This window comes from Aptenodytes forsteri, unplaced genomic scaffold (assembly GCF_000699145.1).
Source record: "Aptenodytes forsteri isolate BGI_AS27 unplaced genomic scaffold, ASM69914v1 Scaffold243, whole genome shotgun sequence".
Taxonomy (NCBI): domain Eukaryota; kingdom Metazoa; phylum Chordata; class Aves; order Sphenisciformes; family Spheniscidae; genus Aptenodytes; species Aptenodytes forsteri.
Window position 1 is genome coordinate 466,734 of NW_008795314.1, and position 25,067 is coordinate 491,800.

Genomic DNA, 25,067 nt, shown 5'->3' on the forward strand with positions numbered 1-25,067 from the left:
TTTTTCTATGAAACAGTGATTTTGGTTGAAATCCAGTTTTGACTTTGAGAGCGCTGTGAGGGGACGTTCATTTAAAACTCAACTGTGCTTATCTCATTTTTATGTGTTTTTTGCAAGCTTTGTAAGGACTAAACCTGAACAAGGAATAGTTAAAATTGCACTGCATCTTCAAGATTTGTATTTAAAATAGTCCCGTATCTTATTTGTAACTTTAACTGCAGGGCAATTTCTGCCTATTTTGGTTAGATGATTTTGGTTAGATAACTGCCCCAATGTCTACAGACTGTAATTGCTTTTTGTTTCTTAGGGAACACTCAAGCTTCATCATGGGAGCTGTAGTAGCTGACGACGGTCCATCTGGTGTTAAAGCCCCTGATGGAGGCTGGGGCTGGGCCGTCCTTTTCGGCTGTTTTATCATCACAGGATTCTCCTATGCCTTTCCTAAGGCAGTTAGTGTCTTCTTTAAAGAACTCATCCGGGAATTTGGCATTGGATACAGTGACACTGCATGGATTTCCTCCATTCTGTTGGCCATGCTTTACGGAACAGGTAGGTAGTTCTCTGTTTTTGAAACAGTATTGCATCATACAATGACGTTTGTAAATCATACAGCCATTTACAGCGTGAATCATGATGGCTTATCATTACTTGTGTGCAAGTAAGGCATGCCAGAGAAGAATTACTATTAATGACATAAATCCAAAAGTTATTTAAGCACATCCAGCTTGCATATAAAATTAAATCTCTGTAAGTCAGTAGCTACTAAAGACGATGAAAAAGAAAAATTGCGTAGCACTCTGAAGACAAAAAAGACCAAGTATTTGACTATAGAGGAAGGAACGCTCTTCCAGATTGGCCTGACAGTACGGACAAAGTACAGAAAGAATCGTAGCATCATTTAGGTTGGAAAAGACCTTTAAGATCATCGAGTCCAACCGTAAACCTAGCGCTGCCAAGTCCACCAAAGAAGAAATGCAAACTGACGTAAAATCAATTGCAAAAATTGGTTTATCTTAGCAACTGTAACTTGCTCTCTTGCCTAGGTCCACTCTGCAGTGTGTGTGTCAATCGCTTCGGCTGTCGCCCTGTCATGCTGGTGGGTGGCCTTTTTGCCTCAATGGGGATGGTGATAGCCTCCTTCTGCACGAGCATCATTCAGATCTATCTAACGGCAGGCGTGATTACTGGTAAGTAGCGTGCATGGCTGAAAATGAGTTAGCTAACGTCTTAGCTTTAGGTTGAAGTTTTGTAGAAGTGACAAATATCTGAATCATCAGGATCATCCGAATGGGCTTTTAGAAAGTTGGCAGATAAATGTGGAATTAGAACTGTCATTTATTTTTTAATGAATGTTAATTTTTCTGGTATGTTTAATAGCCACTGCTATAATAACTGTAACCATAGAGTACAAGAATATTGTGGAGGTGGAATGCTTTTACAAATGTTATCTTAGAATTCTTTTGTCCATTTGAAATAAAACTCTTTTCTCTTAAGTCATATATCAGAAAAACTGTAATTAGAATTTTTTTAATAGTGATATTGTAGGCCAGTATTAATTTTTATGTACCCTCTGTTACAGGTTTGGGTCTGGCACTAAACTTTCAGCCTTCGCTCATCATGTTAAACCGTTACTTTGACAAACGCCGGCCCTTAGCCAATGGGCTATCCGCTGCGGGGAGTCCAGTGTTTCTTTGTGCTCTCTCACCGTTGGGGCAGATACTACAACACGAGTATGGCTGGAGGGGAGGATTCCTTATACTGGGAGGGATGCTGCTCAACTGCTGTGTATGTGGAGCATTAATGAGACCTTTGGAGCCACCCAAAAAGTCTGAAGCTACCAAAGAACCAGCTGAGAAGAAAGTGAAGAAAAAACTTCTGGATTTCAGTGTGTTTAAAGATGGCGGTTTTGTAATCTACACGCTAGCAGCATCTATCATGGTGCTTGGCCTCTTTGTTCCCCCCGTTTTCGTTGTGAGTTATGCCAAGGATCTAGGGTATCAAGACACCAAAGCAGCTTTTCTTCTGACTATTCTGGGATTCATTGATATCTTTGCTCGGCCTATTTGTGGAATGGTAGCTGGTCTTAAATGGGTTAGACCACGCTGCGTCTACCTCTTCAGTTTTGCTATGATTTTCAATGGCTTTACAGATCTCATGGGTTCTATGTCTGTTGATTATGGTGGCCTGGTGGTCTTTTGCATTTTCTTTGGCATTTCTTACGGAATGGTAGGTGCTCTTCAGTTTGAAGTTCTCATGGCTATCGTTGGCACTCAGAAGTTTTCCAGTGCTATCGGTTTAGTGCTCCTGGCAGAAGCTATGGCCGTTCTAATTGGTCCGCCATCAGCGGGTAAGTATTCCATTTAGTTCAGAATTCAGAATCATTTGCGTTGCATCCATTTACACAAATTGTATGATAAGGGAGCAGAGAAAAAGACAACATGAGTCACTCGAGAAGCGTGTATTGTGCTAGCGTTGCGCATGCTTCATTGACTTTCTGCACTTACAATCTGAAATAGTCCAAGACAGGGTGGGATGAATCTTTTCCTTCTTGGCTCTATTTCAGGATTGGTTGAATTGCCATCTGGAGATGCTGCTCTTTCTCCACTGAAAGCCTACGCTGGCCCTCTTATTAGTAGATGGCTAATATTGTATGAGATGAGCTTTACGCACACAGTGAATAACTTTTGTGAAGTTCAGACCTCTTTGGAGTTCGGATTCAGAACATGAAAGCTGTCAATTTTCTTTGGAAAGTACTAGGATAGATTCTCTATACCCATGGTAGATTTGGAGGAAAGAAAACATCAGAAGAGGGAGGGAAAAAAAAAATCTTACAAGGAGGACTATAAAACTGGACTGTTTTAAGGAAGGTCGACTGCCTCTACTGTACACATCTCACAACCCAAGAATAAGGAGACATTACAAAATATTGAAATTCATTAATTTGAATTCAAAATTGCGAATTAATTACTAATCAAAGAACATAAATTTTACAGACCCTGCACTGAAAAAAAAAACCCCACCCAAAACCCACCAGTTCACTTCCATAAAATGTTTACTGTTTATAGCAGGCACTGAAAAGCATCAAGTATCTTTACTGTGACAAAACCCCTCATGGAAAAAACAGTACTATGCACTACTTCCTCTGATCTTCAGGTTTGGTGAGGCGCTTCCTTCACGTCCTCCCTCCCGTTCTTTCACCTCCACCAAGTCCTGTGAAAATTTAGCTTGACTAAAGCATCAGAATCAATTACTCCAGACCAACTATTAAATAAGATTTGCGTTGTAAGCAGACGGTGCACTGCACTGCCCGTCCAGGAAAGGAAGTGAGATTGGGAGCGACAGGAGGCTGATGATACAGGTCCCGGCCATGGATGCACACATTTTGATCTGAAATGCACGGCGCTTGTCTCATCTCTTGCATATGAAGGCTAGGCTGGTTTTATTCCAGTTGAACTGCATGGCTCTGTGTGCAGGGGAGTATGTGTTTCGGGATGTGACGTAATGCCAGTGAGTGTTAAACTGAACTGAAATAACTGAGAAATATTTTGTTATAAACTTGTTAAAATGCTACTTCAAAAAACTTGCTTAGATAGTCATGGTGCTTCTAGACAGGAGTCATTTAAATGTTTAAAAAAAGCAGAAAAAATTTAATTGCAAGATAATCACTTTTGTTAATTACCTGGAATGTTGTCTTTTTCAGGAAAACTCTTGGATGCAACAGGGAGGTACATGTTTGTTTTTATTATTGCTGGAATTGAAGTTACCACCTCAGCACTCGTATTGGCCTTGGGAAATTTCTTCTGCATTAAGAAAAAACCAGAAGAACCACATACAAAAGAAGAAGCAGCAGAAAGAGAGGAATTGAACAAATCTGAAGACAAAGCTCCTGAAGATGCCAAGGTGGACTCTATTGAAGTGGAGCAGTTTCTGAAAGATGAGCCTGAAAAAAACGGCGAGGTTGTAACTAACCCAGAAACATGTGTGTGAGCATGATGGGAAACTGACAACACATTTAGAAAAGAAAGATTTTCAACACTATTTATTTTAGAAATAGAACTAGTTTAGGGCTGGGCCGTCTGCTTTATGAAGTGGAGGCTGGTCAGCTCATCAGGTCTCGCTGGAAGCTGATGAGCTAGACAACCTTTTATCGGAAAATTAGCTTTATCAGTAAAAGGTGGAGCATTGTGGTTATACTTTTTATGTAAACTAAAAAGCTTTTATAAACACAAGTAGAGTCTTGCTATGCATCACCAGAAACTGCTCACTTGGAAGAGATATAGGAAGAATATATTTTGAGAAAAGTGGAATTAGATGTATGTTTTCAGCCAATATTGGTGAAATCGCTGTGTCGTGCAGCTAAATATAATTTCCCTTTCTGTGTTCTTTGTGAAGGGGAAAGAGTTTGAGATGGAGAAAAATCTCAGGAACTTAAAGGTCTCCATTAGGGTTTTGAATTTCTTACTTTTTTAGATTTTTAGATTAATTGGCTCAGCCCTAATTTAATTTTGATAATATCTGTTACTTTGATTTATGTAAATGTATTTCTGAGTTTTGTCTAAACCTGTAATCTTTGTAATTATCATCCGGAAATACTGTACGTGGGAAGGCACGTTACAGATACTGTCCTCAGCAGATCACACAAGCGGTATTCCAAGGTAGTACTAAAAGAAAATAAAACGAGCAGAATCGATCCTGGCAGACCGTGAGCAAACAAAGTTAGCCTACGTTTACATACACGGTTTTCAGTACAGTTTCCCTGCAGCATTGAAAAATATTACAAGCAACACGGAGAGGACGGATATTAGGTTTAGTAGAATCTCCTGAAAGAGCGTCCATCCTGTGTATAAAAGAAACAGTGTAAGTTTCCAGATGACCTATGAAGCAGAGCGGGTAGACTTAGGGGACTATTTTGAAACATGTTAGCCATCTTTAAAATGCAACGCTAGCAACATAGGAAGCTCTTCACAAGTTTATTTTATTTATTTTACTTTTTTTCTTCCATTTACCCCGCTTCCCTGTCCTTGTGCTTCATCTATGGAAGTTCAAGGTGCCATTCTTGCTGGTTGAGGAAAACACGATAGAACTGTTGATCATATTTACGGCAGCAATCAAGAATGGGGTCGGCTCTGCTGCTCATTGCACAGACAGAACGGGGAGTCTCTGGCCAGTCTTTAAATCTTCTCTGACATTGGTATAGGGGAAGGAGAAGGAACAGAAACGGATCAGACAAGGCAGTGACGGCACGTTTGAAGAAGCGCGGAAAGGGAATTTTTGTTGTGTTGTCCCCACATTGTGAGGACACTGAATAGAAAAGGAAGGTAAAAGGAAGGTAAAAGGAAGGCGTTACATACTTTTTTTTTTCCCACCCAAACACATTCAAGAAATGTGATCTTTTATACAAAACCATGCTACGCAACCCACCTTCCAGATATGTCTATAAAAAGCTCTCTAGGCTTTGTGACTGCACTAACACTCTTCAAGACAGACTAACTGTAGCAGATTCAGTTTTCTTGTTGGTAGCAAAGGAATATTGGCTTTCAGGTGCCATAATTGTTCCGCTTAGTAACTGAAAACTAAAAGACCCTAATCCCTTAAAACCCTGTATCCCTTTTAAAAATAACATCATTAGTTGTTTCACGCTTGACCATTTTAACAGAAACATACTGTAAATCCAACAAAGTGCCAAACCCACGAACCATGCCCTGCTGGAACGATCTCGGATACCAGCTTCCATTCTGGTAGTTTCTTCAAAATGGTTTTGCATTGTTAGGACAAGCTTGCACAGAAATTGAAAAGTTAGGATCATGACGTTTTTTTTGAGTGATTTTAAAAAGAAATGGATGCTGCACTGAATAAACTTTATTTTTCTATCGCATATAGTACGTTACTTTAAAACCTTTTATTAATTTAGTGGCAGGAATTGCGCTGGCATGTCCTAGTTACAAGAACTCAAGTCACCGAACTTAGCTCCAGTTTGCTAAAGACTAAATCAGTACTTGGAACTCAACACTGCCGGCTCCAGAAGGCCACCGTATGAAAGGGCAAGAGGAAAATGGAATCCACAGATCAGTTTATGATCTCCCTAGAGGCTGCTTCAGATGATACGTGAAGGCCTGACACAGCTTTCAGATTGGAATTCCCTCTTCTGTTTCAAAAAACAAAACCTAGAAACCTTCCCAAAGGTGAATTCAGAGTCTCAAATAGCCATTTTTGTCCTACTGTGGGTTTTGATCACCAGGTTTCTTTGCTAGAGAATGCTGTCCTGTTATCACAGAACTAAATGGTTATTCCTTTGGCCTCAGGTTTTGGCACAATTTTAAGTTTCCGTACATTCTGCCAATTGTCTAGACTGTAACATCTCGAAAATTTGGGTTTATCATACTGACTTTCCAGACTAGGTATCATTTTCCATACATAATACCTTTGTGGTTAAGCCGGAAACAAGCGTTACGTTACATTTTTACATGACCGGGGCAGAAGAGGAAGTTACTAAGACAGGGGAAACACATTTCAACAAGACACCATAAATAATTTCTGAAGTAAATTGAGTGTTCACAGAAAGTGCCTCGTTGGCCTGTACAAGTTCTTCTCCTCGACTCGATGATCTACTCTGAGTAGGACTGGCAGTGCTCTTGTGCTATTTTTCAGCACAGACCTGCCAATGGCTTGCAGTATGTGTGAGAGCAGGAGACGCTTACTGCATGAGAGAGGTCAAATCACAGGGCTCTTTTATCGACTGTGAGAAATAAGGGCTGGAATTTAATTTGCTAAGCAGTTTCACACAGGCTACGAAATCTTTTACCGTTTTCATTATCTACAAGGAGCATCAACACGGAGATGAGAAACTCCTAGTGCAGATCTCTTAGCAACGTCAGAACTGGCAGGCGTGAGAGCGCTTCTGAGTTCTGGAGCCAGGTAAGCCCCCTGCTTCCATTCTGTCCCATTCAGGGGTGACATCCAGGTGTGCGCTAGCCCCCCAGTACTCCTTCCGTTCAGCTGCCTTTGTTTCCCTGGAAAGAGATTGACTATTCCGATGCGAAGGAAACCTCCGTGCGTGCCAGATCCCCAGCCTGGACAACTGCGGGCCAGTACGCTAGGCTGTGCTGAGGCACGTACCCAACTGCTCCTACAGACATGGCCACAAAGGCCTTTACACTGAGCTCCTGTTTTATAGACCTCCCTCCTTCCTACCCCAAGATGTTAAAAAACAAAAGCAAGCAGCAACTCCTGAGGTTCCCAGCGCTGTCTTCAAACACCAGCTAGGAACTGTTACATATAGAAGGGGAGGATTGTACTGGAACCTTTTCTCTTGGCAAGACTAGCCTGGCTCCTTATTAATTTAACTCTGCTTATTGTAAATTCACAAGGAATTGCTTTTAAACCCCTCCAGGTATTTTGCTACGGTATTTCTTTAATCTCAGCACCACTGAGATCCCCTTAAGAGCAGTTTGAGAGATGTGCTCTTTCATGTATTTTGAGGAGGCGCGTGGTCGGAGTCCTAAAGCATTGCTAAAGAGGCACCAGCTGCCCGGGGACACAAGCAGAACAGCTCCATGCAACATCTACCTGGACGGCCAATCTTCACCTGGTTAACATTTTGTGACTTGAAAAAAGAAAAGAGGAAAGGGAAGGGAAGGCAGGTAATTATACAGCTGCATTGCCAAGCATCCCAAAGACAACATTGTAATTGCTCTTGCATCATACACTATTGGAACACATGTAATTTCTTCAGACACATAGTTCATGAATCTATTTAAGAAGTCTGTGAGGGAAACAATCGAAAAATGCAAGTGCAAAAAATCCCAAGTAGAATACTATAAAACAGGTGAAAGATAGTTTTCATAGATTATTTCTCTGAAACTAATGAACTGTCTTGTAGTGTACAGGCTAGCATAATTTTTAAAGCTTTTTAGATCTTGCTACAAATTGTGTACTATAGGATTTACGGTTAAAATATTGTATGTTTGATCATGTAATGGATCTTAGGCCCTTAATTTCCTAATGCAAGGAGAGGGTGTGTGTCAAAATGCCTGTGACACACAGAGAATATATAAAGAGGTGTGTATGTGTGTGCACATATATATTTATATATGTATGTATCGATCTATATATATCGAACATGCAAAATACCCAGTAGAGTAGAATAGAGACAGTTTGCCTGTGTACTACACAATGAGCAATGCAGAGTTAAAACTATTTTCTTCCTCCTCCTATACAAAGATAAGTTTGGGGTTTTTTTCAAAATTCCTAAATAAAATATCTTGTAGCTATTTGGAGCCTAGAAGATCTCAGCGGAACTAAAAACCTTGAAGTGATGCAGCTATCTGTTTAAAATCACAGTCTCTAGATTTTATTTTTCTCCAGTCCTCAAATACATTACAGCAAGTCGTTAGCAGTACCTGCTGCTACAGCAGCCAGTTCCCTACAGTTGAGACTTGAGGTGGTATGAAGGTGTGGTGTGAAGGACTCGACAGATCTTGTGCTTGTTAATATTAAATCCCATCCAAACAAATACGTGTGTTAGACAATGTAAAATCATTCTCTAAAAAGAAATGAAAGCATCCCCCTAACCAAGCAATCAACCCTCAGAATGAAAATCCAAAACACCCTCAGGTATGCACCTTTGTTGCGTCCCAAAGCGAAGCTTCAGTTTGGCAGGCAATCAAAAGCAGAGGGCTTTCAGGAGAACGCAAACTCTTACACGTTACAGCGGTAAGTACTGACTTGCGCACGTGTGTCTGTGTCTCTCTGCCACGCTTCTCTTTAGGATTATGGGAGTACGCTTCAGTTTTGTGCAAGTGAGATGACTTTGTTTCTTGTTAATGCACTTTAATGTAACGTGTACATTTATACTTAGAATTTTTTTTATGCTTTTCTAGTAAACTGTTGCAAATGTAGTGAATAAATATTTGGTTGTCGAAAACTGTGGGTGTGAGAAAATAAGCTTAGAAAAAATAACACCCAAATTTGGAAATTGGGCTTCATTTGCACATGCTTAAATAGCTGTACAAAAGCAGAGTGCTTATAAAGAAGAAAATAAGGGGTGACACCGAGCTGACAGGCAGCCAGAATTTAATGTGGGCAAGGGGACTGCTTTTGCCATGACTCATAGTTTGGCCAATTCCAAAATGGAAACGGGCTCCTGCTGTAAACGATCCTGAAGACTATTTTAAAGCATCAACTAATTTAAAAGAATAGCTATTAATTTTGTGGTGCTTCATGCAGAAATTACTGTTCTTGTCCTCTGAAGAGTGCTCCAGGTTTTGTTTGCAGGTAAAGTTTTATGAATTGCTAAGACTTATAAAGCCCTAAATATTTTGAGCACTGACCCGCCAGCAAGCTGTCCTTATCGTCAAGCGATGCTCTTTAGAACTTGAAAGCTCCTAAGAAAACATAGTTTAAGAATACATTTATGGTGGGGTTTTTTGGACCCTACGGTACCCCAGCTAAGAGTGGCTCCTCAAGGTATAATCTCAAGGCTACACCCAAGTGAATCAAAATTACAGTCTCTCCAATGTAACAAGAGCTACGTTTTGCTATCTAGAAGGGTCACACCTCCGTGTGCCCAATCCCAAGTATCTCTGCTGAGAAATTTTGGAGAAATCTCTCTAAGCTCAGCTTGAAAAGTTTCTCTGTATATTTACACTGACAAGATCGTAGGTCTAGTTTACATAACACACCCCACACCCCCCCCGTTTGACTAAACATACGATTACCTTTTTTATGCTAGTTCAGTTAAATGGGGAAGACTTAAGGTGTAATCAAATGCTTTGCTACCCCGCTGGCCAGATCAGGCCGTACGCTGCTACAGGAATGAATGTTACTGGGTGGACTGAAACGACAGAGTTTATTAGCGTGCAGCCAGCACATCCCTGTGACAGAAACCCAAAGAGTTTATCTTCGCGTCTGGTACTCTTTGAGCCTGAAAGAAAGGAGTCGGGCCATTCGCTGTGGAGGAAAACGGGCATGACCCGCGTGGCACAGCTGGTGTTCCCTGCTGCTGGACCTGTTGAAGGAAGGTGACGCACCGATGTTTGAAGAGTAAACAACTTTGACAATAGCAGAGGCACTGCGTATGAGAAGCAACGGCTTTGGAATGTATTATTTTGGCAGCCTTCTCAACGCTGCTGGAATAGAGCTCATCGTCGTGCCAGTAGGAAGAAGGCACATCTACGGCAAAAGTCAGTTCTGTTAAAAGTATCTTGCTAGTGACACGGTCTGCGAGATCAGCAGTCCTGCATTTGTCTGAGAACGTATGGAAGGTTAGAGGCAGGCAGAGCAGAAAGCTACTTACCTCTAGTTAAATGCTGTTTGTTCCTTGACTGATCGCAATACCCGCTTCTTCATCTCGGCAACATTCCAGCTGGCACCTTTCCTCGCTGTCCCTAGATGAATGCTTCGGAGCAGCAAGAAACGAGGATAGCTCTTGCTCTTCTGACTCTTCATCTACTACTGTTTCAGCAGTTTAAAGCCTTTCACTGGAAAACTCTGAATCCAATGAAGAAGTGTATCTAGATTTTAGTATTTAAAATTCTTAAATAGCAAAAGACTTTTCAGTCTTGCTGAAAAATGTGGTGTAAGATTCAGTGGTTGATGATGTCAGACAAACTTTAAAATACAATTTCTTAGCAGTGAGAGCAGAGAAACGTTTGCTGTTTGGGGTCTTTTAAGAAGAAAATCTGTGCATGACCTCAAAATGCTGCGAGTCGCTGGTTTATCCTTTCCTTAAGGATTATGGGAAATACCGGAAGCCTGTTGTGCCTGTAACACTTGCAGCTCTGAACCAAGCTGAGGACTGTAATTAAATGTTTTGTCTGGTTATGAGATCAGGACCAGACGTTTTCTTCCTAGTGCATAACGTACCAACATCCCACCCCACCCCAAGTATCCTGGATTGGTCACAGCGAAGACACAGTAGACTAGGGCTTAATGCTTTAGGATGATATACACAATTTCCCCTTTTTCCACATTCCTGTTTGTCCCTTACACGTGTATTTCTCAGACCTAGATCTTATCTATGCATTTTGAGTCAAGAATTTTCCCAAAATGAGATTAACAGAGAACACTGTCTTAAAAAAGATACTTTTTTTTTGTAGACTGCGTGTTTTTGTAGATCGTGTATATACAGATCTCACCTAATTTTCTGTTGTCCCTCTGCTGGCAGCATGCAATGGTTTCATCAAAAGAACAGGAGCATACTAGCCTTAATAAGATTAAGCAGGAAAAACCCACCAATGTCTGCGAAAAAGTCGTAAAGCGTTACTCCTGTGCAAATGTTTGCTGATGAAGTTAGTAGGATTTTGCTGTGAAACAGATTCTTACTGAAGATCAGGCCTCTGAGCACTCTCCTGGTACGAAACTACTGAACGAAGCAAGTAGTCCATACAGTTCAGGTTCATACAATCACCTAAATCTGGACATATACATGTAATGCCAAGAACTGTCACCTGAATGAACCAGAGGGAAGCGTACTGTTCATAATAATGAAGTACTGCATTCTTTAATGGCAAAACCTTTTTATTATTAACCTGTCTCATCCAGTGAATTTTAGAAGCCACTTTGCTGTACGATTAAGTTCATGGTGGATTACGCTTCCTCACAACTGGATTAAATCTAGATTTCTGACCAGATGTCTCAGCACCATTAAAAAACCAGCAGCGTTGCTTGTTTTCACTTAGTATTTTGTACACGAAGTGCTGCTTTTGTAAAGCAAAAGTTAAAGAACAGAAGAAACACCTTTTTATTTCGCTTTTTTACAAAGAGAAAATGAATATTCTTGAAATGAACATGTACGCTCCAGCCAATGATCTACTTACAAATCTGTAAATTCATTGTAAAGATTCTTGTTGGGAAATTCAATTTCTGAAAGCGTTGCCTTTGACAGATTTTACTGTCACGCAGAGGTCTGGAATGTGGGGAAACAAAGACAACAAATGGTTGTGCTTATGGTATTTTTCCCCACTGGAGAATGAAGATGCCTCCGAGTTCTACATGCCTTCCTCCAAGGGAGAGGTGGAGTACTTTCGTGAAGTTAACATGGAATAGATGGACTCCTTGAATGCTTTTACTTAATATGTCTCTTGAAGCGTCGGATTTATTTTCAATTGTTTTCAAGGTACTTGTACCACAAAGAATTCAGGGACTCTGTAAAACAGCAGCACAGGTGGTATTTTCCACATAAAAGCACATAGCCACTTCTAAATGAAAACTGTGAGGATAAATTAAACGTCCTTCCCACTTTTCAAGGCCTGCTAATCAGAAACACAGAGGATTCTTGAAGGTGCACTTGCCCTCAGATTATGAATAGACTTTTGAGAATCGCGTAGCAAAAGCCAGGACTTTTACCATACAGGGCACTGCGGGTAGAGCTCAATGCTTTTCTTGCTTTCATCCTAGCTCCCGTCACTGGCCAAGTCTCAATAGCAATTCTCTCCCCATACTTCTATCAATACAATGTATTACTTGCTAAGAGAAAGCGTTTGTAAAAAAGACTTCTGGAAAAGAAGCAATATCCAGACAAAAACATTTCCCTTTAAAGAGACAAAAGACATGCTTTCTGTGAGCAAAGCAATGAATGCCTTCTCCTTCCTCCTGTGTAGCCTAACTGCTGCATCTGACCCTGACTACCAAAATCCTTCAGTGAAAGTTTTAGTACCACGACAATGTCTTCAAATGTTTGCAACCCACGTGCTCTTTGTAGGTACAGAAACCCCTTAAAAAAGGGGGGGGGGGGAAGCAAGCAAGCAGTTACACCAAGTAAAGAGTAAGGATTCATTGTAAGTAAGTAAGTTACACCAAAGAAGAATAGAAGTTATTATGAATGTATTTACACAATTGTTAAAGTACACAAATACAGTGGTAGTACAAATGAAGTGCTCTGAGATACTGGTTTCCGATACACAGGTTTATATAGACAGTCTATTTTCCGCATGATGGAATTTAACTATTATGAAGGACAAAAATTGCCCACAAGTGAGTACAATTCTAGAAGCCTGCAGTCAACTTTTAAGTATAGTACAGCAATCTAATGTTGCAGATACAGAGAGAATAAAGAGGCTGCCTTTGTAAGTCCCTCTAACGGTACATTATTAACCACAGATATTTACAAGGAAAGCACAGTGAAGTGTAAAACTGTTCAAATGGTAGTGCACATGCCTAAAATACTGAAGTTTATAGTAACTGAGGAAATAAGTCTCTTATGCAAACTTATCCATGGATCAAACTCTTAAGCTTTTCCACTATACTCTCCCGAAACACAGGTTTCCCCAGTCAGACCCAGAGTACACACAAGCAAGTAGCTAATGTTCTGAAAACTTCCAAAGAAGAGTGACTAATACTTAATACATGGACTTTTGAGAGGGGCAAAAAAGAATTCGTAAACAATAAAAATTACTCTTCATAAAACTTTGAAGACCAACAGGCCTTTAAAAAAATTTGTTCTCAAGCAGGGAAGAATTTCTCAAAATACCTAACTGTTCAAACAAAATCTCTGTACATACTTTCATTTCCAACGTGGAACTTCCCATTACTCCGGTCACACTAGTGTAAACAGTACTTCCGATACTGTTCCAAGCACTGCGAGGACAGAATACCTGCTTTTATTTTATGAGACCGTTTACAGTAACAAACAATATGAAGAATCTCCCATATTCCATAACCAACAGGTGCTAACAACACCGGCAACGGTTTTTTGGACAACCTAGGCATGTCGAGTCATTCATTCCTAGCTCATGATTCTGGGCATACTCAGGTTGGATCCAGTTCAGAATTAAACGTGGTATGCACCTGAATTGTAAAAATTCTCTGGATTTCACAGCAAGAATAGGTTGTTTTGTTTTGTTTTTTAAAAGAATTCCTTTTTTGAGTCTTGGCATGAAACAGAAGGCCTGAATCAATGTATTTATTTATTTTTAAACATGTAGATGCCGAATGAAACGTGCAAATTCACTGAAGACTCAGCAGCAACGTGTATTTTCCGCTTGCAATACCCTCCAAGCTAACCAGCCTCAGAGTGCAGGAAACAAAATTTTACCAATATAAACAATGTTTGAAACTATCCATTTACCCAAACTAAGCAGGGAGATAGGACAAGCTTTCAAATTCTAAATCCCTCAAATGCCAGTCTTTTACTTTGTCCTTCATATTCTTTACAAAAAAAGAAATCCATTATCACCATCTCTACTATACTTAGACTCTCCTGCAGGGGATTTAGTTCTCCTCTTCTATAAAAAAGAACGAGTATTAAAAATTCCTTTGTGTTAAAGGGAAAGTTAAATGTTAAGTGTGAATGAAGACAGCAAACAGCAAAGTAAAATTCTAACCGTTTTAAAAATTCCATGAGAAAACTGTCTCAGTCAGAATGGGACCATACAAATAAGTAAACAGTTTAAATAAAGTCAGATGGTTTTGATTCATTTACATGTTCCCTGCCAGACTAATTTTTTTAAACAAGAAATTTCAAGTCATTGTCTTGTAGTTTAGGTTTGTTTATATTCTACATTTTTAAATCAGACAAAAGCAAGAGTTCTTTACAGAGAATTAAGCCAATAATTTTAGCAAAATGATACAAAAAACTTTCTTAAACCAAGTAAAAGATTTATAGTTACAGTAGAATAATAAAAAGGGGGTAAAGTCTGCCGCCTGTGGAGGGAAAACTGAAACGGCCATCCGATAACAGGCGGTCAACTCTGTAAACCATCTTTCTTTTCCAGCCCCGTTACCACAGGGTTCTCTTAAGGTCATTGGGTTTCTGGCAAAAGCGTCCTGTAATGGCAGCTGCTGGAGTCTGTCCATGTTCCTCCAAGTGCCTTTTAAGTCACATGGAGAACTCCAATTGTAATGTTTCCGCTCTAGTTTAGGGTATTTTTGCTAGTAAAGCCATTGGTAACATAGGAGATCAGCCATGCATTATCTGCCCTCCATGGCAAAATAATTTTCATCGGTGCACAGCAGACTGGAGAACACTGGTAGTTACCCGAGCAGGAATCTACCAAAGCCAAAAAACAAGACAACATCAGCACATATCCTTCCAGTTAACATACAAGTGGCTCTCAATGTACTTTTAAATAATTCGTTGCCAAAAGTAAGCGTGTGAATTTAAAATCCAGTGAGCTATACAATGTTTCGCACCCACCTGTAGCTACACGAAGTTCCCTGTATTTTCCTCCTTTATTAGAAGTTAACATGGAAAATTCACCTTTCCAGCCAGAGGGGATGTTTTGAAGAAAAGTAAACAGAGCATAAACATGCACAGAAGAAAGAACAAACCAGATGAAAACGCTACCAATGTGTAGAAATAGACTCAATGAATAATTAGGTTTGGGGGAAAAAAAAACACCAGTAAGAGGGTAAAAAAAATTTAATTATTTTCAACGGCTTTTCATTTTTCATGGGACATTGTGTTAAAAGACACTTCATTAATTTCCATAGCTTGACTTATTTCAGTAACAGCGTAACATTATTTCAACAACACTTTCACTGTGAAAGTGAGAAACGACGACACATCACTGCAATTTAAGAAGCGAGAAATATCTAAGTAGCTGAATCAGTATTCAGTATTAATTTCGGTCGTAAACAGCTACAAATAGTAAGGCATACAGTAAAGGCCAACCAATGCAGACACAACCCTGAGCAGACCAGAATCTGCACGTCTCCCACACACAAGCTTTCCAATGCAAAGCTTTAGGTTTGCCCTTTTTTTTAATTTTTTTTTTTAGTTTTTTATTTTTGACTAAGGTCTGATAATTAGACTTTAAAGTGTTAGGCTGCCATTTACCGTTGGGTCTTTTTAATGTTACAAACCGTTTACGAAGCAGCTTGTGCACAGTCAGCCAAGCACACAAAGCAGGAGGAGAAAACGGAAGAGGATTCTTCACCAACTAGATACAGGATTAGTGCAAGCTTAGGCTTTATAGAGAAAGGGAGGCAGCAGACGGAGTTATACAACAGAATTTATTAAGGAACAGAAAAATCTCACAGCCTTTTTTTAGTAAGAAGCAAAGCAAAGAAGCTCCTGAAATACATAAGAAAGCATCCTTCAGCCATCAAGGTTCAGATTCCAACTGAAACTTGTTATTTCCCTGATGAAACCTGTTATTGCCAAAAGCAGAACAGACTAAAAAGCCAAAAGCTGCACACAGAAAGGCAGAAACTTCTACTGCACTGAACAGTGGAAAGGAGTTCTAAATACCCAAATGCAAGTCTGTCTACCTCCGAGATGCTCATGTTCAAACTATTCCCATTAGTATGTGAATGTTTTTTAAATATAGATCTGAATAGATCTGAGTATTTTTAAAATGACAGCTCATAAGGAATGGAGAAGAATACAAAACAGTGAAAAATGGATACGGCTGCAGTAGAACGTTCCACTCACGACAAGACAGAGCCTCTTTTGAGTAATATAGTCAATTGAGTCTTCCTACAAGTATTTTGGTTTTACGATTCTGAAGCAGATCTGTTTTTGAATGGATGACACACTGCTGCATGAACATCCCTGGAAAGACATGTAATTCTCAAACAGCTGAAATTTAGACTTGGTTATTTTATTTTATTTTATTATTGTTGATGCTTGAATGATTTTAGGGACTTTTTAAATCACTGTTTTTGTCAATTCTGCTTAAGAGTTCAAGTGGAACAGCAGCAATAATTCAACTTTTGGAAGGGCATTTACTTTTAAGTTAGAGAAAAAACAATGCTCCATCAAGCATCTGACCAGAAGGCACAGGCACAACTATGAGCTAATGTGAGGAGAAGAAGCAAAGTTGGATGTTTCCAAAGATTTTTTTTCCCCACCCCATCCAAAGTTTTGGTGTCTAATGAGAAGCACTCACCCAGTGCTGCCTTCCAACGAAAGGAGACGAGCAGCTACTTGCCATGGTGTTCGAAAGGAATGCTATTCTGAGGTAGGGGAAAAGACAGCAATTTGTAACAGTTCCACTGCCCCGATATATAAAGATGTCTAACAAATACCCAACCTAAACTTGCAGTAGCAAATGTATCTTTTGAGGAGCTCTGATTTCAGACTTCTGTAAGACATTTCTATCATATTAAGAGATACGTAAAAGGAACAAATCAGTATTCCTCAAAGAAAGCTGGCAGGGTCAGAAGAACAACACGGAGTATGATGCCTATTAAGATGGATACATGGAGAAAGATTTGCTCATGAGGAAATGGAAAATGCAGAGGCATTGGAAGTACGCTGCTTTTTCCCCAGGGAAGCAGCACAACATTTAAGTTGTTCAATGCCAGTGTTGGCTACAGTCTTCTAAAAACTCCTCCTGTCAAAGAGACTTAATCAAATATTTCTTTGTGCAGCGTTCCAATCTTTTCTTCCAACGATGGAGAGAATACCTCTATTACCAGTAGGAATTGTGCACAGCTTTGACTGTTGGGTGCTGAACATTCTACATTCAGGAAAAAAAAATAAACAACTTACTGTATACCATGAGCAGTCGGACCGAACCTTCTGTGAAAGGAAATGAAGGCTACTCACCCATAACTAGACTCTTGAGATGATCACTGCTTTCGGGATGCAGTCTGTGCAACGTGGACTGACAGAACTGATTCAAAGGAGTGTTTACTGGAATACTCATGACCTCCTTTACCACCTCCTTTACTACGTTTCTTAACATTTAAAGACTGACTACGTAAAGGAGACTTAGGGAACAATTCACTCATAGAGCTTAAGAGCAGAAGGATCTTTTAACAGCTGGTATGATTTTCTGTCCAGCACAGATCACAACCCTTCATTGCACAGAGACCTGTAGTTTAGGCTTGCTTTAGACCTGAATACACCACCTAGAAATGAATCCAGTTTTGATGCAAAGGCAAAGAGGGACAGATGATCTACTGCTGAAAGAAGTTGTTTCAGTGGCTAACTGCCTTCACTTAGACCTCCGTTTCACTTTTCTTTAAATGTGAGTGGTTTTAATTTTAAGCAATAGGTTCTTCACATGTTTTCTGCATAAATGTCAGTTCCTGTTAAAATCATTGTCTCTAAAATACTACACCAACTAACTCAAGATGATCTCTTACCTTTCAGACAAACTGAAAGATGCTGATTTGAAATTCTTGCATCGTACAGCCGGTTTTCCCAAGCTTAATTTTTACGGCTCTTCTTTGTGTTACTTACAGTTTCCAACAATTTAAGATACTGAGAACTGAACTAAGCATAATATTCTAGCATATGTCTCATTAATGACATCAAATAACCTCTCCATTTCTGTTCATTACTGTATCATACATAGATTCAAGGATGAAATTACGCCCTTTCATTATGACATCACACTAAACTCTCCAGCATTACACCTAGAGCCTCCTCAGTCATTGCTTACCACAGTTATAGTCCCCACATATAAGACAACGGGCTCCACTCCTTCATCCTAATCGGGTTTTGGAGTACTGCAGTAATACACATTGTATTTGAATAGGCTTTACCTGACTGCTCAGCTCTCACTAATGTTTATCGCTGTCAAACATCTCACAACTTGCAGGTTTTTAGCTGTTGCATTCACTTCCATATAATCGAGAAAAGTACAGAGTAACGTGTGCCATAGAATTTATGTAATTTCATTAGAAACACTTAAGTTTCATGAACCGTTTTGTAGACATGCTAGCTGTTACTCCAATAAACACTAGTTGCTTAGTGTTACAAAGTGCTAGTCTTTCTAATGAGAATTATTTAGGTACTATGTGGACAATAACTTGGAGGTGGGGAATATACATGACACCTATTTTGCTGTCCTTACCAATTACCATTTTCCTGTTGAGTGTTCAATTTCTCTGAGAAGACCTATTTTCCATAAGAGAATTTTGGTTCGTATTATCTACATTCCCAGCCTCAGTTTTCAGTTTCAGTCTGAACTGATCAGAACTCGTTTGGAGGGGGGAAGATAAAAATGTGGAGTCATCTTTAAGAACTCTACTTAGAGGTAAGTAGCTTTCATTATTTCTTTGAGTAACCTCTGCACATTTCCATTGCCCAGAGTTTAACAAGCAGTAGCCCTTCCTCTAGATGATGAGAGGTGAAGATTACAGATGCAGCGTTGCCTTACCAAACCAAGGCGTCTAAATAAAATAAAATAACAAAACTAATTTATCAAGTTATAAATAACAGCTCTAACAAATGTAGTTCTTAACATAAGACGTCTGCAGATCTGCAGAGCAAACTTTAAAAGCTGCTTTCTACCAGGAGTACGGTCTAAGCACTTCCTGAAAAAGGAACAGCGGCAGCATATTCACGTAAGACTTACAAAGGAAACTAACGCACTTGGAATGGGCACGGACAAACAGTTGCTGTTCTTTACCGGTGTTCTCCTGATAAGAAGCGGTATGGATGATTTTCTATATTCTTAAGCCTAGCCAATCAAAATTCTCCTTAATAACCCTGCCATGCAAGTTGGATACTTTAGGTTTTCCCGACTAAGAACAAGGTATAAAGATAATGGGAAACCCAAATGGCTTTAACTGGTAACCTGATTAACATCTAAGGATAAATTTTGATTATGGAAGAACTACTTTAATGTTATGAAGATAGTAAGAGCGTAAGCTATGAAAACTTGCAACTTGAGCCATCTTGCCTGCTACAGAGTGAGAGAGAACTGGGAAAATGAAAAGCGAATTTTCTCTAACGAGCTCAAGGGGAAGCGTTATAAGGTAAAGTCTAAGTAAATCTCTCTTGCCTTCCAAATCCAAGAGGCCCATGGGAAGCTGTTTAAATTATACTACAGCTGCACACTGTTATTCAGTCACCATGAGTGGAGACCAGCAGTAGTTCACTGCCTTGATAAGAACTAAATGAAGACAACAGATGATGAATGATTAATTCTAACAAACTCAGAGAAGATCCCGACGAGGCCGCTATTGGGATTGTAAAGAAGTCAACCGAGTGATCCCATACTTGGACCAGAGTGTTAAAAAGGGCAGTTATAGAAATGTGCCATTAAGCCAGACTGTACTGTTGGCCCACACCACAAATTAGACATCTGGATATTCAAAGATTACTCAAAAAACCCCACAATCCTACACAATCTCACAGTATTCCCATTTTACAAGTTAGGCAGAACCAAAATGTATCTGCAAACCCACCTGCATTACTCGTACCTTACAATGTTTAGAAAAGTGTCACGTGCATACTGAGCTACGTGTCAGTAATACAGCAAAAAAATGAAAGATACACTTTCTCCTAACATAGTCAAGTAACATCACTGCACTTATTTCTGTTACTTCCATTAATTATTTATTAACAGAGCCAAAGCATCTGAGATTTGCTCAGAATGCCAGAGACAAACCCTGGGCATACACGCTTTACCAGGAAACCATCTTTACATTTGAGTAAACGTTCAGGGGGAACTCGGCGTCACAGCCTCGAGGAACAGCCGAGGTCAGAAGGGACCCCTGGAGATCATCTAGTCCAATCCCACTACCCAAAGCGCAGTCAACTAGAGCAGGCCGCTCAGGACATTGTCCAATTAGGTTCCGAGTAATTTGGAAGAGGGAGACTCCACAATCTCTTCGGGCAACCTGTTCCAGTCCTTGCCCACCCTCATAGTAAAAAAGTTTCTTCTTATGTCTAAATGGAATTTCTTATATTTCAATTTGCGCCCACTGTCCGTTGTCCTTTCACTGGATATCGCTGAGAAGAGTCTGGTTGCACCTTCTTTACATCCTTCTATCAGGTATTTATGCAAATTTACAAGGTCCATAACTACACGCAGTTCTACCCTCTTTGTTTTCATACTGTTCACAAACTTCAGCCATAAAATATTTCAACGTGGGAATTTCTGGTGGCAAGAATTGTAGTTCAGTGAACAATTTAAGCTGGCAAAAATTGCCACCAAAGCCAACACAGAAAACCTCACCTGTCTCCTATTCTTGTCCAGTCATTTCTGCTCCTGAACTGTTCATCCCTTGTGCAAGCACAAACATTTGTGCAGCTGCAAGGTGAAACAACTCATTCAGCTGAAAACCAACTCAAAAAATCCCACTTCACTTTTGTTACAGCAGAATTGTTCTCCAATCCAGTTCAGCCTCAGTCTTCATTAGAGATACCCACCTGGCCTCCATCTAAAAGAGCATTCCCTCTAGCAATAAGATTTTATATATAAGAACACGTACTATCCAAAATAATTAATTCTGCCAATTAAATGATGAAGCCAAAAGGAATTGAGTTAATTTTTATCAATATGCTCCGTCAACGAGGAATGAGTCCGCAGCAAAAATTATGCAGTTAGAACTCCAGCACAGTGTCGAGGCGTGATGGAAAACCCCCTGGGCGACCGCACCAGTCCTCCTAACAGACTGCTCTCCCAGTAATGTTGCAGTATGCCTACAGTACAGGCGATTCCCCATTCCGTAGGTAAGACTGAAGGTAAGCTGTACAAAGCCAGGCCACACACTACTTAGGACAAGTCTGTGTGAATACCCTGAAAAAGGAATGTTTCAGCTATAGCATAAAGAGTTAAAAATATATTTAAACATTGTTTGTCGGTCTTAAAAAGAAGCATTCCTAAAATCTCTTTGCTAAGTCACCGTGACCAATGAGGAGGATTTCAGTGCTATGGCTATGAATCACTGAATCATTCATCCTCCTGCCATCCTCTTCAAACGAGCCTTCTGCAACCTATCCATCATCCACATATGCGGCTTCTTATCTGCTCTGAATTACAGTACTGCACTACAACATTTCTTCACTTTTGCATTTTTCTGTTCTTCACCAACTATTTCTTGTCTATTCTGCACCGATATTCTCTGCTCTGTTGATTTGGAAACATGACTCAACTGCCTCTAACCTTCTCTGCTTCCTCATTGATAACAGACGTAAGAAATTCAATGAGCAAAGGAGCTAAACACCATAACTATAGGTAAAAATGCTGTATATCTAGGATTTTGCATCATCTCATACACCAATGACTCTGTACTACTTTGAGTGCTTTATGCTTATTGCTGCCAAGGTAAAAAAAAAATATTTTTTTTTCTTTACAGTAGTCTAGAGCCACATCACATTCAGTTAAAATGTCAAGTATTTATACGAGTCAACATCATCTGCAAAATCAGTATGAAATCACATCAATTAGCTGGTATGTTCTTTTGGCAAATTAACTTTATCAAATCACCCTCATTTTTCCATTACACAGAAATCTTTTTTACCTGCGAAGTTGACATGCGAGAGGTATCTTGTCGGCCTGTTAAGTCAGATGACGAGATATTGACTGGGGCACCGCGATGCAATCTCATACTCACTTTCCTTTCTCGTTCCATACCAGATACGGGCCGAGGAGAGGTGTTGGCTGTGAGAAAAACTGCATTAGCTTCTCATAACGAGAAATGGGATTACAACACGGTCACTGGAAAAATTACACTCTCGCTGTTTGCATATAAAACTTCCACAGAGTCAAACAAGAAAAACCAAGGCCTTAGATTTCTGTGAATGTAAAACAAAGTAGCAATTGGCAGGTAATGAGTGTATACAATTACCTTCAATCTACTGAAAAGCAAGGGGGAGAAAAAACAAACAAAAACCCCAAACCCTGACCAGAGACAAATACCACTCAGGTATCCTAATTCTAATTTCGAATTTCCAATGACCAGGAACAAACTGCAAATTAGAGTAGTCTACAAGGTGCATCTATCCAGGTATTTGCTTACTTACCAGCATGTGAAGTTGGGGTAAGAGGAGTAGAAGGAGCTACATCTTGTGTTCCTCTCAGCCTGCCAGAAGCAGTGGAGGGTAATCCACGCACAGCTGGATTTCGCGTATGTCTCAATCTCTCCTCTCGTTCTCGCCTTTCACGTTCAGCATCTTCAGCTGCTCTGCTTGCACCCTATGGGTCAGGACTAGTGAACAACTTGGGGAATTATTGAGCTTACAACTATATATTTGGATAAAAATAGTGAAAATAAAGAACTGGACAGCCCGTGAATTGAAGTTTGCTAAGGCATTAATTATTTTGGTAAAATTTCTTAAGAACTGCCATAAATTTTGTTCATACAACTGCTGGGATAGTCTTCAAAATGCTAATGTACACACATACTATTACGGCAGCTGGACACCTCCTCAACAGTTGCAAATGACCTGTGCTGAAGATCAAGGTGTGAGAAAGTAATAATTCCGCAACCTAGCCTGGTGGCTGCTCTGAAGGAAGTATCTCAGAAGCCTTACACATTTAAAACCCTGTAACTTCAACTTAGTTGTCATTCAACCTCCATCTCATGGCTCCTGTACCTCCTGCCTTTCCTCATTTCCTGATCTTTTTTTCTAGACAATAGAGCTTCCAGGAGGAAAAAGGCAAGACAATCTTACAGTATCAGTTAAGATACTCAAAACTGTCAATGTAGTAAAAAAAAAAAAAAAAAATTACCAAAAAAAAGTTTTAGAAAGCTGTGTCAGCTACTCACAAATTTCAGCATGTTCCAGTCAAACACATAGTCATACGAGAACCCTTGTCGGTGGAAGAGGTTTCTGAATAATTGCCTTAGATAGGAATAGTCCGGTTTGTCATCAAAACGCAAAGAACGGCAGAAATTCAAGTATGTGGCAAATTCAGCTGTAATAAAAGAAAGCCTGTTTTTTTCCTTCAGCTTCACATTTGCTTTTTATAATTCTGAATCACAAAAAAACCCCATCCACCCCAAACCCAACAAATAGGGAATCTCCTGAACGTAAGAAAAAGCATAATGACCTAATACTAGAAATCTACTGAAGGCAACACTATAGCCCATCTATCAAGTCAACCCTGCAAAGGAAATTATTTGTCTATCACAGAGTAGCCAAAGATCTCATTTGTCAACAGCAGAGAGGACCCAATATGAGAGTTCTTTAACCAAAAGTTGGGGGCAGGAGGGGAGGACAGGTTTAAAACTACAGTTGAGCAAAGAGAAGAGATTTTTTTGACTTTCTTTGCTTTGAATATATTTAAACACAATTTCTTGCAGGACACAGAATAGCATCTCTTTGTCATTTAGTCACAAAGATTCATGTCTGCTACCTCACAAAAACTAGGAGACCCATATAAATTTCCCATGTAAGTCATGCTACAATTTTAGATTTGCAATAGTCTGAACACCTGTTTTTATATGGCACACAAAATATTAGTTACACAGCAAAAAAATGCATCGTTGTTAATTCAATGCGCCAGAGATAGCAGCAGTATCAAAATACCAGCTTTCGAGTTCAAGTCTTTCCAGCTGAAATAATATATTAATAATTTATGTTAAGAAAGAAATTCTAACAAACAGCACAAGAAAAGTTGATTAGTCTTCCCTGCCTGTCAACCCCAGAGAAAAAACATAGTTAATGAATGTAAAGGAACACGTATGAAGCAACATTTGAAACAGACTGAAGATACTAAGTTTTCATACAACCCTAACAAAAACTATAGTTCTCATTATTGTACCTAGCTGCCGAAGCCAAGAGCGTGGAAAGAATACAGAACTCTTCATGAAAGAAAGATCAACAATATTCTCTGATGGTGTCTAATGTTAACAAGCTTTAAAACAGATTTAAGTACCATTTTGCAGGGCTCAAAAATGCCTAGTTATTACTGTGGTGTAAATACCAAATTGAGAAACAGAACAGCTTTGAGGCATGATGCTAGGATATAGGAGGGTTTCTTATGCCTCTCACAGATGCTGACCATCAACAGGCCAAACTAGATGAACCTGGAATGACAATTCCCAAGTGAAACAACTGCAACAGGCAAGAGGTGCATCTGACTATATAAACCGATTCATTCAAGAAACAGTACCCACACATATGAAGAAACGGGTTTCTCAAAAAGCTATTTGTCTGTTAGAGTTATCCAGCCAGCACAGATGCATGCACACACAGTACAGCACAAATCAGATGTACCAAGCTACCCTTCGACTCAAGGGCACCGCAGTGATTGTTTACTAATAGTTAAGACAAGGGATAATTAGAAATGGTCTATGATCATAAAGATCCCAGTCTTGAAAGCACAGTATCTTTATCACGGACATGTCCAGTCATAGAGGGGTGGGGAGGAGGGGGGGGGGGGAAGGGGGGGGGGGGAGGGGAGGGGGGGGGGGGGGAAGGGAAGGGAAGGGAAGGG

General features: G+C 39.8%; 2 protein-coding genes across 5 annotated transcripts in view; one reads left to right on the forward strand and one right to left on the reverse strand.

Moving 5' to 3' along the window:
- The first annotated feature begins 308 nt into the window (after positions 1 to 308).
- On the forward strand, positions 309 to 8,917 carry SLC16A3 (solute carrier family 16 member 3). Its single transcript, XM_009279400.2, has 4 exons — positions 309 to 549; positions 1,044 to 1,187; positions 1,580 to 2,347; positions 3,701 to 8,917. The coding sequence occupies exons 1-4, from the start codon at positions 327 to 329 to the stop codon at positions 3,985 to 3,987; spliced, it is 1,422 nt and encodes a 473-aa protein (XP_009277675.1). The 5' UTR covers positions 309 to 326; the 3' UTR covers positions 3,988 to 8,917.
- A 2,643-nt stretch (positions 8,918 to 11,560) lies between these two features.
- CSNK1D (casein kinase 1 delta) overlaps positions 11,561 to 25,067 on the reverse strand; it is a 22,045-nt gene continuing 8,538 nt past the window's right edge. The window contains exons 6-9 of one of the 4 annotated variants that reach the window (XM_009279403.1): positions 23,395 to 23,543; positions 22,649 to 22,820; positions 22,147 to 22,286; positions 11,561 to 12,144 (exon numbers count right to left, since the gene is read on the reverse strand). In XM_009279403.1, coding sequence (XP_009277678.1) covers positions 12,136 to 12,144; positions 22,147 to 22,286; positions 22,649 to 22,820; positions 23,395 to 23,543 — 470 coding nt within the window. In that variant the 3' untranslated portion in view covers positions 11,561 to 12,135. Of the gene's footprint in view, positions 12,145 to 12,809; positions 14,987 to 16,840; positions 16,897 to 20,292; positions 21,423 to 22,146; positions 22,287 to 22,648; positions 22,821 to 23,394; positions 23,544 to 25,067 lie in introns of those variants that run through there. The other 3 variants (XM_019472120.1, XM_019472121.1, XM_009279402.1) reach the window with 3 other exon arrangements.

Bases quoted from the DNA above. Each gene is read 5' to 3' on its own strand.
- SLC16A3 (XM_009279400.2), top strand. From the start codon at position 327: ATGGGAGCTGTAGTAGCTGACGACGGTCCATCTGGTGTTAAAGCCCCT. The intron at 550-1,043 runs GTAGGTAGTTCT...TCTCTTGCCTAG, and splicing joins GGCCATGCTTTACGGAACAG to GTCCACTCTGCAGTGTGTGT. The intron at 1,188-1,579 runs GTAAGTAGCGTG...CCTCTGTTACAG, and splicing joins AACGGCAGGCGTGATTACTG to GTTTGGGTCTGGCACTAAAC.